The 19,313-nt window shown below is 39.6% G+C and overlaps 1 protein-coding gene across 1 annotated transcript in view; it reads left to right on the plus strand.

Annotated features, from left to right (window-relative positions):
• Nucleotides 1–4,084: 4,084 nt before the first annotated feature.
• prdm5 (PR domain containing 5) overlaps nt 4,085–19,313 on the plus strand; it is a 52,107-nt gene continuing 36,878 nt past the window's right edge. The window contains exons 1-8 of the mRNA XM_034311571.2: nt 4,085–4,343; nt 5,133–5,216; nt 10,599–10,721; nt 12,211–12,373; nt 13,005–13,182; nt 13,377–13,472; nt 13,579–13,700; nt 14,887–14,966. Of these exons, the coding sequence (XP_034167462.2) occupies nt 4,245–4,343; nt 5,133–5,216; nt 10,599–10,721; nt 12,211–12,373; nt 13,005–13,182; nt 13,377–13,472; nt 13,579–13,700; nt 14,887–14,966 (945 nt within the window). The 5' untranslated portion in view covers nt 4,085–4,244. The remainder of the gene's footprint in view (nt 4,344–5,132; nt 5,217–10,598; nt 10,722–12,210; nt 12,374–13,004; nt 13,183–13,376; nt 13,473–13,578; nt 13,701–14,886; nt 14,967–19,313) is intronic.

Below are 19,313 nucleotides of genomic sequence, written 5' to 3' on the forward strand. Positions count from 1 at the left end.
CTTCTCACGGGAATAATGAAAATACAGCACCAACCAACAGAATAGCACCGCAATCACTAAACACATCAGGAATATTTCAATATAAACATATTTAATTTGCGTCAGGGTGGAGTCTTCCTTTAAATTACACTCCAAGAGTAAATGCCTACACATTACCTTCAAGCGAAAACACACCAGTTAAAGAAGTTAAAGAAGCCGAATTTTGTGTTTTCCGGTTTGCAACATTAGACTGAGCTCAAATAAATAAAGCGCATTGTTCCATTCGCTTAAAAAAAAAAAAAGAAAAAAAAAACCGAAACCAACTCGACACTTTCGCATGACCACAATCTCCACTGAGTCAAAGAAGCAGCTCATCAGGAAGTGCACAAGATAAACAAGGCCGGGGAAAGGAGTAAACAGATGCATCAAAACATAGATGCTCGACTGATTAGACTTGAGAGAGAGGGTGGTGGAAGGTGTATTATCAATAACACACTTACAGCATGCAAAAGTGTGTATGTGTGTGTGAGAAGCATTTTAAAGCCTTTCACACATGATCAAAAGGCTCTCATGCAAAGTAACATCGTGGTTTATGCTTAATGGGCCGGACTTAAAAGCCTGTGCAGATATTTGTGTGTGTGTGTGTGTTTACATGTGTGTTCCTGAGTGGCTGCATGTGTGCGTTTGCGTGTATCCTCTCCTCAGTCTCTCTACATTTAGACAGCTGGTTGTCCACATGTTTTCATGTCTGGACAGCATATCCATTTCTCAGTGATTTGCCCCCGGCAGCAACCTGCCTCCAATTATTCCTGGTTACCAGATACTTAGGTAGATCCAACATGGAGAATCAGCGCATGGGATTGGAAGAACTAATACAGAGCTTGGAGATAAGAGTGGATTCCAGATTGCACAGATGTGATCAGTGTGAAGTGTCTGGTGATTGTACATGATTGTGAGTATCTGTAGATGAGTATTGTAGATACAGCTAGTTCTGATGTGCTAGCATCCAAAAGGCTGTACCACAAAGCCTTGACTTGGACCTCCAACTGAATGAATGCATCTGTAGTAAAGTATGCTAGCATCATGGAATATCCTGGTGCTCTTAAGAACATGATTACAAGATGTATAGACTGGCTAGGTGGCTAGTTGATTGTCGCCCTTTGCAACCTGTGACAGAGGTGGGCGGAACGCAAGTGCGTAAAATCTTTTTAAAAATCTGGTTAAATCATAAGCAGAAAGGGTCATCGTTAATGGTAGTATGTACAAGGGTTCAGACATGAAACACCAAACTAAGAAACAAGTCTGCACAAAACAATCAAAAAGACAATGAGCGCAATGAGACGAAGGAACCGGATACAAATAGCTCAGAACAGGTGCACACATTAGGCAACAGACCAATGACAGGACAGAGGTGGAGACAGGACCAGAATCAAAACAAAGGCACATGTCATAACAAAAACGTGCGAGAAGCATGTGGCGCATTTCCCAGCATGAGTGCTGTTCTCATGTTTTGGTTTGCTCCCCAGAGGGGGGTTGGGGGGGAGGTTTAGACATCCTTCCTCCGTCATGTACGAGAAACTAGAGGCAGGCATGTGAGCTTGATGTTCCGTTTATTAGGGTGTTTCCAGAAATCACAGTCATTATCCATAGTAAGTCCTCAAAGCATAGGCAGATGGGGTTAAACCCTGGAATTCCATAATCATAAAGAGTTAAAACCAGGCAATGAATGAATCCGTGAACAAGGAACACAAGGCTTGGAACTGATCCAAATATATAAGACTTTGCAAAGACACACTACGCAGAGAATATAAATACACAGTCTAATCAGGGGGAAACAAAGAACAGGTGAGCACAATCAGGGAAACTAAACAAGAACAGGAAGGTGGATGTGGCTGAAGATAGAGTGCAAAAATGAGTGCAAGGTTTGGCATAATAACTACTTATGAGTTAAAGATACAGGTTCTCGATCACAAGCTTCAACTTTATCAAGTCATGATGTTCAGAGATTAATGCTAAACAAGTCTAAGACAAAAGTTTCTCCCAGCGTTCATCTGGCAAATTTTGTCAAAGGTCAATTTTCCAGGGAATTTAAGAAACCTCTGTCTCAGTTATAAGTGAGGGAGAATATACTGTAACATCGTAAGGGTTTAAATACTGTATAGTAGCTTTAGCGTAGAAATAAATTTCAAAGATGTCATCAACTAGAGTATTGGGAGAACTGGGGAAAAATGAGGTGTGTTTCATATAGAATTTCAGATATAGAAACAGCAGTGCTTTTGGAAGGTGGATGACTGAGAGAATTCAACAAAATGCCATCTGTGTTTGTTCATTTTGGTTTTATACTTTATCACTTTATAAACTTTCTGACTTCTGGTGCTTGCTCCATACTTCATGCTTAACTGTTGCTCTTTCTGATCTTTAGATCAACTAATAGCTTAATAGATTGTATTCGGCTTCACGCTTTAAGTTGCTTGTGATGCCAAATGAATAAAGGAAGATGCAAATGTCAGAGTGTGGCACATCTAGAGCTTGTTTGATCTGTTTCTAATTCTTAATGTGCATCGTTGTCTGTGACTTTTCTTGTTCATTCCTTTGGGACGCGTGGCCTAAATACTGCCCCAGTTCACATCCAAAATGTAAGACAAAAATGCTGGAGACGAAGCATGTTAATGAATTTTGCTTGGTGTGAATTGCATAGGCTGGATGTTAAGTCACATGTTGGTGAAGTTTTGAAAAACAGCAAAAAAAAAAAAGGTACTTCATGAAAAACGTAAAATGCATTCTCTCAAGTTTAATGTTCCTTGCTGAAGTTAAAAGTCGACCCTGAAGGACTTGCCTATGAATCTTTATAATTAACATGTGATCTTCAATGGCGTCCAAGATTTATTTTGAGTGGAATTCCGAGTTGATGTTTTTTTTTAAGTTTAAACTTTTTAGTTTGAATTTTCTTGTTGTTAACAGATTCCTACATTACCCACAATGCCAACCACCTCACAGCTCCAGGGTTCCTGGTTCGAACCTGAGCTTGGGTTACTGTCTGTGTGTAGTTTCACATGTTCTCACTTTTCTTCGGGGTTCTCTGGTTTCCTCCCACCTCTGAAAAACACACCAGTCGGTGGACTGGCTTTGCTAAATTGCCCCTAAGTGTGCACAAGCATGTGAATGTAGAAAATTCTTCAAATCCTGGTATTGAAATTTGACTAATTGGCACGTAAGTATGGTACGAATAAATAAAGTTTTTAAAACATCGTTGAGGATAAAACCAGTGAATATGTGGATGAGAGCATGGACCCGAGGCTGCTAGACTCGTAAACAATACCTGTGTGTTTATTGAGTACAACTCTTTTCCAAAACACAATGATGCACCACAATGATACAGTAAGGTCAAGAAACCAAAAGTGTAGGTTTCCATGGATGCAAGATCACAAAAAATAATATAAAGATATGCATACATCTTAAAGACAAGGTTGTCCTGTGATAGACTGGCATCCCATCCAAGGGGTATTCCTGCCTCACGTCCAGCATTCCCGGAATAGACTCCGGATCCACAGCAACCCTGACCAGGATAAAGCCTCATCCCACTTCACGTCCAGTATTCCCGGGACAGACTCCGGATCCACAGCAACTCTGACCAGGATAAAGCCTCATCCCACTTCACGTACAGTTTTCCCGGGATAGACTCCGGATCCACAGCAACGCTGACCGGATAAAGCTCTTATTAAAGATGAACGAATGAAAATATATCCCAAATTCCAAAACATGTCTTAAAAATGATTTTCAATCAGTCTGAACAAAAGCTACACTATAATATTTCTCCTTAACATGTAAATAGTTAACACTTTGATGATTTCAAAAGATCATCATGTGGAAATAAAAAAATGTCCGAATATATCTGAATTAACTTTAAAACACAGGATTTGTATGAACTTCCACAGAGCATCTTCATTTTCAGATTGATGGGAAGGAAAAAATGTGAGGCCGCAGGGACAAACTTTCCACCAATCACAACGCAGCATCGCAGTGACGTCAGGCGAGCAACGCGGAAGCTCCGCCTCGTTGAAAAACATGTTGCCCTTGGTTACGAACTTTCCACCAATCACGGCGAGGCAAAGCGACATGGAGGCTCGAGCTGCGCCGAGATTCTGAGGGAAACATTGTAGCAGCACCAAAGGAAAGAAAAGAAAAGAAAAAAAGATACAGCTGTAATCATTTTACTCGTGTTCTGTCAGGAAATTGAACCTTTTCAGGATTAGTAAGGCAGAGTAATGACAATGCTGGGCATGTACGTGCCAGACAGGTTCGCTCTCAAGTCCTCCAGAGTCCAGGACGGAGTCGGGCTGTACACTGCGAGACGAGTCAAGAAGGTTTGTTCGCTTTTAGAGGGAAAAAAAACAGACGAAGAAGACAAACTGACAGAAAACTGAGACATTTTTACAGCACACGAGTCTTTCTGTTGCGTTTATTAATGTCATGCCGTCTTCTAATCTCGTCCACACACCAAGTTATCGCCTTTTTTCTTTTCTGAACCGTGAGGTGCCACGTATATAGCGGAGGTAACGTTGGACCCGAGGCTGCATCTCAAACCGGTCCGTCCTCCCTCCACACGCGCACTATCTAGGCTACAGCGTAATGAGCTTCCCACGCGCACCTAGTGCACTAGGCAGCCTGTGTGGCGCGATTTGAAAGTCTATTTGGCTTGCTACCTTTATAGGTAGCCTCTATAAGTTCCCTGACACTTCATTATTATTATTATTATTAGTATTATTATTATTATTATTTATAAAAGTTACACAGTGTTTATTATTTATTTATTTATTATTATTTTTAAAACTCTAAACAGGAATTAAGAGTAAAATTCTTAAAAATACCAGTCAGTCTCATAGAGCATTAATTGTTTAGGGTTTGTTTTAAAGTTTGGCCCTTATGTCCCAGTGTCCATACATTTGTGAAATTATATTTCAATAAATCAACACACAATAAAGCTCTGTCCCTACAGTCAGTTCAACTTTAATTAAATTCACTTCGCCGTTCAGCAATCATCTAATTCCTCAGAGCATAATCCAGAAATTTGGTAGAAAAAGGTCCTGCTTTTTGTTTCTGTATTAAATTAAAGGCAGTGTGTGTAACTCGGAGACTCTGTAACTGTGTTTCAGGGAGAGAAGTTCGGCCCGTTCGCAGGCGAGAAGAGGATGCCTGGTGATCTGGACGAGAGCATGGACCCGAGGCTGATGTGGGAGGTAGCTACACTCGTAAACAGTACATATATCTTTACTCAAAATAGCTTTTTTCTTCCTAAAACACAACAATACACTGAGTTGGAAAACACAAAACTATAAATGTTCATTGATGTAATTTAAATACGTGTCAGTGTTGCCCTGTTGTACACTGACATCCCATCTGAGGTGTATTCCCGCCTCACATCCAGAATTCCTGGGATAGGCTCCGGATCCACAGCAACGCTGACCAGGATAAAGTGCTTACTAAAGATGAATGAGATGTCAGCAGTGAGTTCTGGTCTGAAGGTTATGAGTTCAAAACCCAGGACTGCCAGAGAGACACAGCTGAGCAATTCCCTTAACACTAAACTGCTCGCTCATAATGTTGCTTTGGATTAAAGTGTTCGATAAACGAATAAATATAAATAAAGCACAGACTGAACTGCATCTAGATAGAGAAGTGCTGGTTTCAGTCCAAGCATTTACCTTTTTCTGACCCCTTGCTATGGCAATATGGTAGACATTAGTGGTGTAAACATCAGGTTCCACACAATATGATACAATTTAGATTCTTAAGACAACAATTAAGTTGCCATTAGTTGACACCACTGAATCTGCTACAATACCATGTAGCTTCCGATCGATATGAGACCAGCTTTGTTCAGAATCTCAGCTAGGCCTGTATGGGCCTAGTGATATAAGCCATTTGTGAATGATGACATAGAGAAGTACTACTTTAAAAGTATCACGAGTTACGGGCAAATCTCCGTACTAGCCTGTTAAATTATTTACATCAATATCAGTTTAAAAATATGAATTATTTTTACACAAATTCATTCATATCAATTGTTGCATTTAAAATCGATACATCGATTAAAATCGTTCGATTGTTACACACCATAGCAGACACCTAAAAACCAGGCTTTTCTACTTTTTTCACATAAAGCAGCAGTCTGATCTTCTCTTTGGCCTGCAAGCTTCATATTCGACTGCTCGCTTCTGCAGCTATTTTGTTTGGTCCTGTGGGATCCCAGTCCCAATGCACATCAATGCGTATTAAGTAGCTGTGATGTATTTTGTGCTATTTTCTTACTGTTGCTTGTTTTTGCTATCCGCCTGCTTGGAGTTTTCTTGGTGGCAATGTTGGCAGCTCTGTAGATAGATACTCTATCATTTACATTTATTCATGTGGCAGAGGGATTGATGCAACGTGACATACAGATTAGACAAATTTGGTAACATAATACCTTCCTGTAAACCAATAAACCAATTAAACCCCATTTAAATTCAGCCAAAGAAAAAAAGCAACTCCAGTAAGTGGTGTTTGGAAATCATTAAAAGCACGTAACAGCATGTTTATTACATATACGTCCATTGTTTTTTATATTTAATGAAATATAAGTTAATTTTATTAACTCAATTTTATAATAAATGATGAATAATGGGAAATATATGAAAATAAAGTATTAATTACATCCATTACATCCATAACTCTTTCTCCTACATCATTCACATTCCAGATGTTTGTCTCATACTGAAAAGTCAAACAGTCTTGGAGTAGTGAAATTTATTCAGGCAGATCCAGGTAGAATGTGCCATTTAGTCTGACTTGTTAATTATCCAATTAACAATACGTACACACCTAAGAGCCCATATGTACGATCCACTGATTTTTAATTTAGTTTTTGTTAAAACATAAATGCACATGCTTTGACTAGACTGGATAGCTAAAGCATGAGTACTAAAAAGTGGTTTGGCATCGTGAACTATACCGACGCTGTGCTTTGGTGCAGAAACGCTTGACTGGGCAACTCTGGGCGAGGGGTAATCAGAGCAGGCATGTAGACCATGTTCTCAGCTCATACCGCTCAGCCTACGTCGTCTCCGTAATAACGGCTCTGCCTGCCAAGCAGCACCACGGGCACATAGCGCAAACCCCCCCTACTTTTCCCTTCCCCACTCTCGCTCTCCCAATATTTGCCCTGCGAGATTCGGGTTTTATTTTCAGCTCCGTAACATTTTAATTAGAGCCTGCATCAGCCGGGGCCTGGCCGCATTACCGAGGTGATTTATACATCTGTCTTTCTGAATGACATTCTCGGATGCGCGGCGTACAGTACGTTAAATCTTAAATTACAGTGCTGCGTGTGTGTTTGCTCTGATACCCAGCCATGGCATGTAATCTGCTAACCGTACTGTGCTTTTATGTGCTGGAGGGTTTCAGTGCAGCTGTGCAATTAAGAGAGAGCAGCATTACATATTTGAGAGTGCGAGGAATCATTAGCTGTCATTTCAGCCCAATAAAACTGGCACAGTCAGGCAAAAATAATAATTTGTATCCAAAAACAGAGGCAGGAGAAGAGCTTGTTAGAGTCTCAAAGGCAACTACAGATTGATGTTACATAAGATTGTTAAATATCTTAGCGTGTCGCTATGCTTGGCTTACTATGTGTGGATGCAGTGAAACAACGGCAGCCATTTTAGCTAAGGATAAAGTTTAAGAGTTATGCTGGTAAAGGAAAATAATTAGTCACAACATTGTAATAAGACAAAAAATAACACGTGTCACATTACGGAGAAACTGCAAAGCATAAAAGGAACAGCTTTACCTCGGACTGTTACAAAGCACTGATACTGGAGACTCCTTCCACAAATGTTAAAAAAAAAAATCTCCTCACAGAAAACTTTACCAGATCAACAATTAATCTGCTTATGCGGCGTACAAGTTCCTGTGAATTATTTGCAACTATAGAAACAATAATGTATTAGAACAAGTGCATGACTATAACCCTGTGATCTGTCTAGAACTACTGATTTATAGAAAATGAATTGAGACCTTCTGACCAATCAGATTCGAGAATTGAACAATGCTATGGTTTATACTTTAATGATGATCAGTTAAACATTAAGTCAGGACTGAGAGATGTGGCAAAAATGAAATACCATCATTCTTTTTCACAATGTGATTATTAGTGTTTTTAGGTTTAATAACAAGTTGTGAATGGGTATAAAAATATATTAGTGCATTAAAAAATCACAAGAAAAAATAAAACCATTAACACAAAATAAGGTAGCAGGCAACAGAAGTGTTTGGCCTGTTGTCATGTGATCATGAGTCTGAAGCCTGATGATGCCACAGCCATCCGTGGCCCATCCAAGAGTTGTAACTGGACTTGCACTTTGGGTGGGAGGGATGATGTTACTGTCTCTGCTGTCAATCACTGGTGTCTGTGAGCTCATGCATACAGAAGAGCTCGGTTAGTGGCTTCTTCAGATTCACGCAGCTGCACTGTGACGTAGCATGAGCAGAAGTTCGAAAAGCTGTGGATAGGGAAGATCCAGCGAGTGAGAACTGGCAGTAGAGAAATGATGCCATACCACTTTTTCTTTTCCTATACCGATACTGAAACATTGAATATGAGCTGATACTGATGCCCATCTGATATTGTTTTATCTACTAAGCATTTTTCTACTAAGCTAAGCTTTGCTAAACTTCTAAACATTTACAGTTACAAAATTAAATTTTGCTTTCCAAATCCAATTCTTATCCTTGATATTTGTTACAGGATCCGATAGTCAATATGCTTTCTTTGATATCTGATCCACCATTTTTTGCAGGTGTTGGCCCAATACTGATGCTGGATATCGGATCACTGCCATCTCTAATTTGCAGTGATCAAATTGGGAGAAAATGGGGGAAAATGAACTTTATGTGTCTATTAGCTGAATGTCAAGGTTACTAAGACTCAGGCTCTTCTGCATTCCTAAAGTGCCTCTGGCAAAGATGGCTTAGTAACATCTGTTTTATTTCTTTGAACACAATCAATTTTTTGCCCTTTTCCTTTTTTATAAAAAAGTTGAGAATCATTGTGGCAAATAACTATCTTGAAAATGTTCATCAGATAACTCTGGCAAAGAGAATTTTGGTGTCATTGTTATTTTTTGGATTGCTAATACACTGTGCAGTTTGAATTTACTGTACAAGTATGATTCCACTGGTTGTTAACTTGTTGATGCTCTCAATGATTGGTCTGGTTCTTATGCTTCAATGAAACATGGTCAGTGTTCTACATTTGCTGACGATACCTACTCATAAAAGTGTATTGTAATATAAAACACATCATCCTGAGTGCTGATGTGAGCAATGTGAGAACAATGTCGGGGATAGAAACTTGGTCATGACATGTGTATCCAGCACAGAAACATCAGGTGAACAAAAGGATGATGTAAGAGTTGTGTATTGGATCAGTTTTCTAGACAATAGCAAAATGCCACCGGTTGCAGTATTGGGTCAGACATTTTGTTTCTCTGGAGACAAAACATTTTGCCTGAAGGATTGTGTCCATTTTGCGTATGTAAGAAGCGGTCCTGTTTCTCACCTGTTTAAGGAACAAATAATTGTTGCTCTGCTTCATGTTTGACCTTAAAAATATGGAGCTTTGCACATTCTGACTCATTTCACCATCATTCCCTCTTTTTAAGCCAATGGTGCTTGGTTATGTAAGGAGTAAAACACAACGAGGCGTGCTCTTACAGGAAAATATAGACAGAGACAGAGTAGACAGTAGACAGAGAAGAAACCAAGAAGCTAAGAGGTTGTGAGATCCATAACTCAGATGATGGAAGATGTTCACAGGACAACCATAGCCTGGATAGTCCACAAGGTTTGATGAGACCAAAGTAGAACTTTTTGGACTTGGTATTAAGCGCTACATTAGAAACCAAACACTGCTCATCAGCTTGAGAACACCATCCCTACCATGAAGCATGGTGGTGGGAGCATCATGTTGTAGGGAGTGGGGAAACTAATCAGGGTTGATGGTAAGATGGATGATGCCAAATACAGGGCAATCCTAAAGGAATACCTGTTCCAGTGTTCAAGAAACTTGAGAATAGCGTGGAGGTTCACCTTCCAACAGGACAACAACCATAAACATACAGATAAAGGTACACTGGAGTTCAAAAGCAAGAATCTGAATTTGTTAGAATGGTGGATTCAAAGTGCTGGCTGTTTGCTGAGATAGTCCTCACTGCAGAGCTAAAAGTCCAAGGGGCGGAGCCGGACCTGATCCAACTCCTCCTGCAAGGACAACCCTAATCCTAACCCTTAACCCTAAACTATTCCATGCTGTACAACAACAAACACACTTATCCAGCCTGAAACACACTGAGTTGTCTCCACACCCTGGACTTTCAGTTCAACTCCACCCAGGGAGGAGGAGATGGATGTGGTCTGACTCCACCCCCTAAACTTTTGGTTCTGTGTTCACATGGTTCTGTGATCACTTAACATAATGACTGACCACTCTGCATGTTATTACCTTCCCGGTTCCTCCTTTGCAGATTAAACACAGGAATCATGTTCTCCAAGCTTTCACTGTGTGCATGTTTTTGTTGCTGCAGGTTCGAGGGAACAGAGGTGACGTGCTCTACATACTGGATGCCAGCAACCCTCGACACGCTAACTGGCTGCGCTTCGTGCACCAGGCACCGTCTCAGGAGCAGAAGAACCTGGCTGCCATCCAGGTACCAGAGTGTGGTCATAGTCTCCACTCAAAACACTGATCAAACTCTCCATGTCAATCAAACTCAATGTATTCATACATGCACACGCATATAAAGTATGTGTAGTACATATATATATATATATATATTTGTTTGTTTATTTATTTCCCTGGGTTTAGGGTTGTTATTAGTGTGTGTTAGTGTTTTGTTTCAGGTTTATTTCAGCAGAAGGGTGAAAGATTCCTGAGAAAGTATAAACAGACAGAGACACTGCGAAACAGGCAAAATAGAGTAAAGACAAGAAGAGAGAGTGTGTGTTTATGTTATGACTGTTGTAGCAGTGCGATGGAGCTATATGTGTGGGTGTGTTTGTGTGTGTGTATGTATGTGTGTGTTGACGCTTTGAAGGTGGCTCAGATAAGAAGGTGTAATGACGCTTGGCCCAAGATAAGGAAGAACAACAGACACACACACACACACACACATATGCAGATATACACAAAGTCAGCCACTGCTGTTTCATCTCTCTCTCTCATGCTCCCTGTCTTCCTTCCTCTTCATTTTCTCCTTCATCTTTGTCATCTGTCTAAATTAAATAGTTCACAGCACGCACACGCACACACACACACACACACACACACACACACACACACACACACACACTGTTCTTACTACTCTCTAAAACACATTTTCCTGTAAAATCCAGTCATTTTTTATTTAATGTGTTTAATGTCTAATGTTCCTCTATATGAAAAGTAATATGTTATGCCATTCATTCATCTGCAGTAACCGCTACCAGTAGTCATGGTCGGGGTTGCGCAGGATCAGGAGTCTATCTTGATACACACACATTTGCAATTAAGGCAAATTTCCATAGCCAGTATATATACACAATAAGAACATGTATGTTTCTTTGTTTAATGAAAGAAAAAAGAGAGCTCGCGGTCTCTGTTTGACCCCTGACAAGAGGAAGGTTTGATAACAGCAAATTTAGGGTTTTCCAGTGTTTGACCTGTGACCTTAATCAGGAAGAGTGGATAAACTGTTTTCCTTCTGTCGCCCCTCCATCTCTCACTGTGTGTGTGCGTGTGTGTGTGCGTGTGTGTGCATGTCTTTTATTAGCGATTTGATTAGCTATTACTCATCTTGTCATTCTGTCTGCACAGCATCACTCCATGTATGACAAGAATACCCCGAATCACAAAAACATATGTCTAAGATATTTATTATAATTAGGGTCTCCCTTCAGTCTTCTGTGTGTGTATGTGAGTGTGTGTGTGTAATTATGTTCATGTATGTTTTAATATCCTGAGTGAACAGTATGGTTAGTTGGTTAGCAGTAGGAATGAGGTACTGCCTGCTTCGCTGGCTGTTTGAACTGTATAAAAGCCTGACTTGAACATTACCTCTAAAACTCTCCGTCAGGAGGAACTCTGTCTGAAATACAAACTTATCACATCACTTTCTTACCTCAGTGTACCAAGACACGAGTGTTTATGTTGTGTAATAGGATGGGGAGAATATCTTTTACCTTGCCATCGATGACATAGAGACCGATACGGAGCTCCTCATTGGCTACCTGGACAGTGACATGGAGGAGGAAGAGGAGGACGAGATTGTCAAAGATGAAGAAGAGGACAGCAAAGAAGCCAAAAGTGTCAGCACTCAACCAGGTTTGTGTTGCTTGTAGTTCCAGTGCAACACAGAGTGAAATTAAATTTAGTGAAGACAAAGCAACTAACCTCTTCTGCTGCTGTCCTTCTGCAATTCAGCATTGTCACTGGACTGGACTGCCTTTGTGTAGAAATATAATCCATGGCAAAATCCGCATATGCATCGATTTAATTACTTGCAGTTCCCAATCTAGACACACAGTTTTAAATCAGTTAAAAAACACATTTTAAGGATTTGCCTTAAAGAACATAATTTAAGGCAAATCCTTAAAATGTGTTTTAAGGTTTTTTAAGGGGCAGAGCCAAGTGGTTGTTAGCGTGGTGGAAATCAACCACTAAGTTCTTATAGTTATTAGCTGGTTTTGCTGGTCACTTATGGTTCCAATAAATAGCCAGAAAGTACTGCACACTTAAAAAAAACCTTTTAGAAATTTTTTTTATATATTTATATCTTCATAAAGTACATCTGTGATGAAAGGGTCTGAGTATTTTCTTTTTACTCTTAAAGGGATCCTTGCTGTTTTAAAGGTTTTAGAACTTACTCTAGATTAACATATATTTGTGTGTGTGTAGAACTTGCTCTAGATTAATCATTACGTATATTTGTGTGTGTGTGTGTGTGTATATATAGAGTCAGCGATAAAGCAGGAAGATCACCCGTGTCTGCTGTGTGAGAGCAGTTTCCCCAGTGAGGAGGTTCTGGCTGAACACCTGCAGAGTTTACACCAGAGAGCCAGTGCCGAGGACAAAGAGTTCAAGTGCCGCAACTGTGGCAAAGAGTTCCCCGTTAAACAGGCACTGCAGCGCCAGTCAGTCCACACACACACACACACACACACACACACCATTTAGGATCAGCTGACACAACAATGATCAGCTTAAATAGTGTTTTCAGATTTGCACTATTCACTCAATCTCAGTATATTTCTAGTAATTTGAGATTGCTTATATTGAGTGATTCCAAAGTGTGTATGTGTATGTGTGTATGTGTGTGTTTTTATAGCGTTCTCCACTGCACTGAGAGTTCTGCTTCAGCTGGAGATGCTTCCCGAGTTCACCAGTGTGCTCTCTGTCACTGCTCCTTCAGCTCTGAGTCCAGGTACTACACACACACACACACACACACACACACACACACACACAAAAACACGGCATTACCGTCTTTTACTTTTTTTTTACTTAAACAAACGAGTGTTTGTGTGTAGCTTTGAACAGCACAAGGAAGCCTGTAAAGGAGAAGCCAGGTTTATCTGTAAGGCCGAGAGCTGCGGGAAGAGATTCAAGAGCAAAGACGCGCTAAAGAAGCACAAAAGCAACGTTCACACAGGTACAACACACACGCGCACACACACGTTCACATACACCATTTACAGTTTAGCTTTAACATTTTTAACAGATTTTTCTTAAACACAAGCATTTACATTTAATCTCAAAAAGAAATCAGGGATAGAAAAAAATCATGTTGCTTTTTTTTTGTCAAAAACATAAACGCAAGAGACAATTTGAAAATGAAAAATGAAAGATAAATACAAAGATACCTGAACAAGAAGATGGAGAGTATTGAAAGAAATCTTATAAGAATCTAGTATATAAGAGTCCTAGTTGTAATTATCACTGCAATTTTGGTTTAATTTAACAAAATGGCTTCCACCCTTATTATTCAACAGCTTATAAAATAGCACTTGATCCAGCACATTCTATTATCGTGTTATTTTTTTTTTCATACACGTGCGTGTGAGATACTAAATGGAGGTCACAAAATCAGTAGTAACACGGACACACACACACACACACACCGCTGTTTCAGAATATTTTATTTCTCAGCTGACATAACAATGCTACGTCTTCAATTTTAAAATTTATGTACCGCACATTTAATGACAAAAAAGTATCTTTGAGAAATGAGATTCTCTTTTTCCTGGTCCAATCTAGTCAATCCCTCTTTTCTTTTCTTTCCAAGTTGGAGTTCTCTCCTTCCTCTCATGTATCTGTTTAAATGGAGAAACAGAGCCATTTCTAACACTGGCTTGAATCAGCACGTTACCTGATATCACGATTTTGAATAGTTTTCTAAAATGTAAACAAACTGCGGAACCAATTTAAACAAATCTCTTAGTTGGACTAATGTTGGTGAGTATCTCTGGAATTAGCGAGGACCACACACACACACACACACACACACACACACACACACACACATGTATGTGTTTGGATCCTGGATCCACTTTAAAAGCAGGTAGAAGTTAAATAAATAAATACATTGTTATTGAAGATGCTGGCTCTTTAGCTCAAGAAAAAAACAGCTGCTGATCGACCTTTGACCTTTGCTCAACGTTCTCTGTCTTTCAGCTGACCTAGCCGGCCTCGTTTGATTAATTAGGCAACCTTTTTGTTATTGTAACGTCATTCCAGCCGGCCGCGCTACCGTCTGCCTTGAAGAATCATCCTTTCACCTTGCCGCTGATTCATTTTGCGTGTGTGTGTGTGTGTGCGTGTGTGTGTTTTCTCTGCAGGCAGCACTCGGAGGAAGCTCATATGCACCATCTGCAATAGAAAATGCTCGTCTTCAGTCAACCTGCAGGAGCACCGCAAGGTCAGCCACGTCTCCTCCCCCTCCTCTCTCGTCTCTCTCTTCATCTCTTCTTCTGTTCCCTCTATCACTTCTCTCCACTTCCTGTGCTCATCTCTCTGCCCAGCTCTTCATCCTTCTTAATCCTCACTCCATCCATCCATCTATCTCTCTTGTGTTTTTTTTTTCTGCGAGTCTCCCGTTCTTCTTTTCCTTTGTCAGCCTCATGATTCTCAATGGCTCATGTTCCAGCTTTCCAAATATATTCATCCCTCGCAGCATTTCTCCCAGACTTTCACATCAGCCCTCTCCCGTCCTCTCTGTAGGAGGCGAGGTTTATGTTGACGCTTGAACATTTTTACACCGGTGTGAGTGCAGAAGAAAAGGTCGTCTTCTGTTTCACCGACTCGTCCCTAAGGCTCTCGTGAAATCTAAGAGTTGGAGAGAGCAGAGTATCAGCAGTTAGCTCTGGCGTCAGGCTTCCTCCCAGCGAAAAGCCACTGAAAACTCCAGCCTAACAGTAACACAGCGCAGTTTAGAATAAAGCCCAAGACTAGAGTCTGGAGTCTGACAATTTCTTGAAGCTGACGAGAATTAGATTTAAAACAGAATGCAGGATCTTAATAGATTAAGTATCTCAGGCTAAATTTGTAATAGCCGTTTTTCTTAATCTGTATTAATGTACTAGCTAATTAGCTCGCTGTGTGTTATTATATTTGGTATCAATTTTTAGCCTGCATCACTCTCTTTAGGTAGAGATCAAGCAAGCACTAAATTCCACTGGCACCACTATCAGGAGGTAGTCGATTGGCATTGTGGGTAATGTAGGAAATCGTTAAAAGCCGACAAAGTCAAAACATGCCAAAAAAAGTCAACTCAGAATATCATTACACAATAAATCTTCAATGAACATTGCAGATCACATGTTAATTATGAAGATGTATATTTAGGGTGGATTTTTTCCTTTAACTGAAAATGATAGACACACCAATATTTATATTTGGCACAGTGAAAGATTAATATTAGCTGACAAAGATATTAGATGTTAGCTAGCAACTGCTGTAATGAAATACAATCTTTACTCATTTATTCATTTAGCGTCTTCTGAACCAACAACCCCTACCACAAGGTCTGTCTATAAACGCCCCTGTGCTTCTCAGGACAGATTCGCTCCCCTTTACGGCCGTCCCGATTCCACCAACCACCGAATGACTTTGCCACATGCTTGCTGCGCTGAAACAGATGTGATCGTGGCTTAGCTGTTTGTCTTCGCCTCTCCGCTTCCATAGCTCACCCTAAATGACCAGGTCCTGTCTGGAGCTTTAGGACCCAGGGGAGAATTAACGCTCTCTAATCTTCGTCACTCCATTGTGGACAACATGGACGTAACACAGCTGATATTAGTGTCGCTCCAGCTTGGAAACATTCTGTAAGATAAGAAATGTGGCTTTTGGAAAACGGAAAGGCATCTTCACTCTAATGAGTGTTTTGTTAATTACTGTGAGGACAAAATCCTCAAAATACAGCCCAAGAAAAGTGCTGAGGCATCATTACCGTTCACTGTCCCAGATTTACTCACTATTAAATGGAAAGGAAATAGTTTGTCAATATTTTTTAATCAAATAAAAGTGGATGCACAAGATGTAAATATTGAAAAATGGCTGCTTTATAGTAGAGAAAATGAGAATTTTTTCCCACAATTTTTAAAATTGAAATTGTGATTATTTATCACAACTATTCATGCATCTTTGTCAAAATCAAATTAAAAGTGGGTGTCTCTTGCTATACACACATACAAACAAACAAACAGATAGTTAAAAATGTATGAATGGGGAGGTAACTGTTGTAGGAAAATAATCAACAATTACCCTATCATCCTAGTTATTTTTCAATAACAGCACATCCTGAAGTGTTTTATTCCTCTTATAGCACAGCAATTTGACAACAGTTACACATTTTCATTTCTTAAAGAACAATTTTACCCATTTATAGTTACATTTTTTGTTGTGGAATGCCTGCAAAACAACTTATTTCCTGTTATCACTTATGTTATAGCAGCTATAAACAGCCATTACTTCGCCAATCTCTTTTTCTTTCAGTCTTGAAGTTAATACGACAAAAAAACCCCAAAACTTGTTATCTGATGAACTGCAACGAGCCAGTAATCTGTCCTGAAGACTTTCCCATGGTGGAAAACGTAAACGTTACCTCTGTTACAAAGCGCTGACACTAGAGACTCCTTCTAAAAAATGTTAAATAATCATCTCCTTACAGAAAACTTCAATAGTTATTATGAGAATGTGAACAATTGGATTAGAGTCAAGTGTGAGCCAGTATCAGAGCTCTAATTAGCATTGTATCTTACATGCACTACATCACATTTGTTGTTTTAAGGCTGTAAACCTTTTCACAGTTGTAGAGGAATAAAAATAATTCCTCTTGATGAGAGCTTGAGCTTATTGTACGTTGTGAGATGCAGTCACATAGACAATGCCAGGTAAAGATGGGACACGATTGCACATTTATTACATTGATTACATTTAACTTAAGCAAAAGATAATTTTAATATTCATCTGAATTATCTGTCTTATTGGAATTTAATCAAAAGCTACTAAATTTTACATCACGTTGTAAGTCTGCAGTAAAAAAAGATTTACTTTGCATTTGTCCACAAATCCTTATTTCATTCTCTGCGAATTCCACAGCCTCTATTTGGTTCTAACTTTGTACTAATTATGAACATGAGTTATGAGTTAAACTTGAGTGGGTCTCAGACGCAGGTCTTTACACTCCTCCGATGGGTTTAGTGCGAGGAGATTAGAAAAGTTCCAGCAAACTCAGTCAGAATATTAAACAAGACGGGCTAATGTTTAACTCCATCCGCATAAAGCCATTTATTTCCAGAATTTAATACAAAGACGTTGTTTTATCATTGCTGCTAAGAGGCTAAATGTGCTTTTGTTGCTCCACAGAAAGATATGAGGCTCAGTGTTCTAGCATGTAAATGACATCATTTGTGAATCCACTTCACCGTTATCTCCCGAAGTGAAGATTATTCAGTGACATGAAAGCTGATGAGGTTTTGACACATTTCTTGTCAAAGGCTGCTGTAGAATTGTGGATTTTGTATGCGCAAAATCCTCATTGATGAAAAGGACAGATGGGAGGGAGAGTATTATAAAATATTGGATTTTATTGTTTTTTGAGTTACGAACTCTAATAACTCACTTTATAAAAAAAAGAGACAAAAGTTTTTATTTGATTCGAACTTTAAATGTGCCAAGAGTTAGCAAGCTGAAACACATCATCATTATACAAATATTATTGTTCTCTGAATGGATGGACGTCTCGAGGGACGTGGACTGACTCTGAAAGCCATCAATAATTTCATTGTTCAGTTAAAGCATCTGTTTATCTTGAACTTGCTTGCTTTTTACTACTGAGAAAAAGTCACCATCATACAGTATATAACTATCATATTTATCCATCATATGAATTTGTGTGGTCCATTCCTTGGAAGACGTGTCGAAATCCTTCAGCGGAGACATGTTGCAGACTTTATCGGGTGTTATTGTATCGGGTGGGGTAGCTGTTTGAACCCAAAGTTTAATTATTTTTCCGGCTGTGGAAAAGTGGCTGAGTGTAGCTCGGAGACGCTTTTAAAACACCTCCGTGTCCTCAGTTGATCTGAGGACGTTGTCAAGGTGGTACGTCGCTGAAGGTTACCCGAGGGGAGCTCAAAAACAACCAAGCCTGCAATTAAAATGCCTCATACATGCTTCAGGAATTACCGAGTCAGTTTCGACTCCAGCACTGATGTGTATTTTGGCAGTGTGAAATTGTTTTGTCAGATCTTTAGGTGCTGGAATATTCTATGCTTAAGATGTTGTAGACACTTTTAGCACCACAGTTGTTTGGAGTGCGTATACTGTATGTCCCAGTATGCACAGTAAGAACTTTTTCCCCCCATTTTCTCCGCAATTTGGTCTTGCTAATTTCCACCCACTAGCTAACGATTCCCTATGACACGACAGCTACTAACAGGGGAGGGTGGGGCAAACACGTGCTTCCTCCGAAACACGTGAAGCCAACCTCCACATCTTTTCAAACTGCTGCATAACACACTCAGGGGAAAGCGTTATCCGCCCTCTTCCACATACAGGAGCTCACAGACACCCATGAGAAGGAGAAATTTATAAATTTATAAGTTTAAAATTTATATCCTGAATTTATATATTTCTGTAAAGCTGCTTTGTGACAACGGCCATTGTTGAAAGCGCTATACAAATAAAATTGAATCGAATTGAATTTATTTATTTATTTATTCTACTGAAATCACAATGGTCCTGATCTTTATACTGATGGTCTTTC

Source organism: Pangasianodon hypophthalmus, chromosome 16, assembly GCF_027358585.1.
Source record: "Pangasianodon hypophthalmus isolate fPanHyp1 chromosome 16, fPanHyp1.pri, whole genome shotgun sequence".
NCBI classification, from domain to species: Eukaryota; Metazoa; Chordata; class Actinopteri; order Siluriformes; family Pangasiidae; genus Pangasianodon; species Pangasianodon hypophthalmus.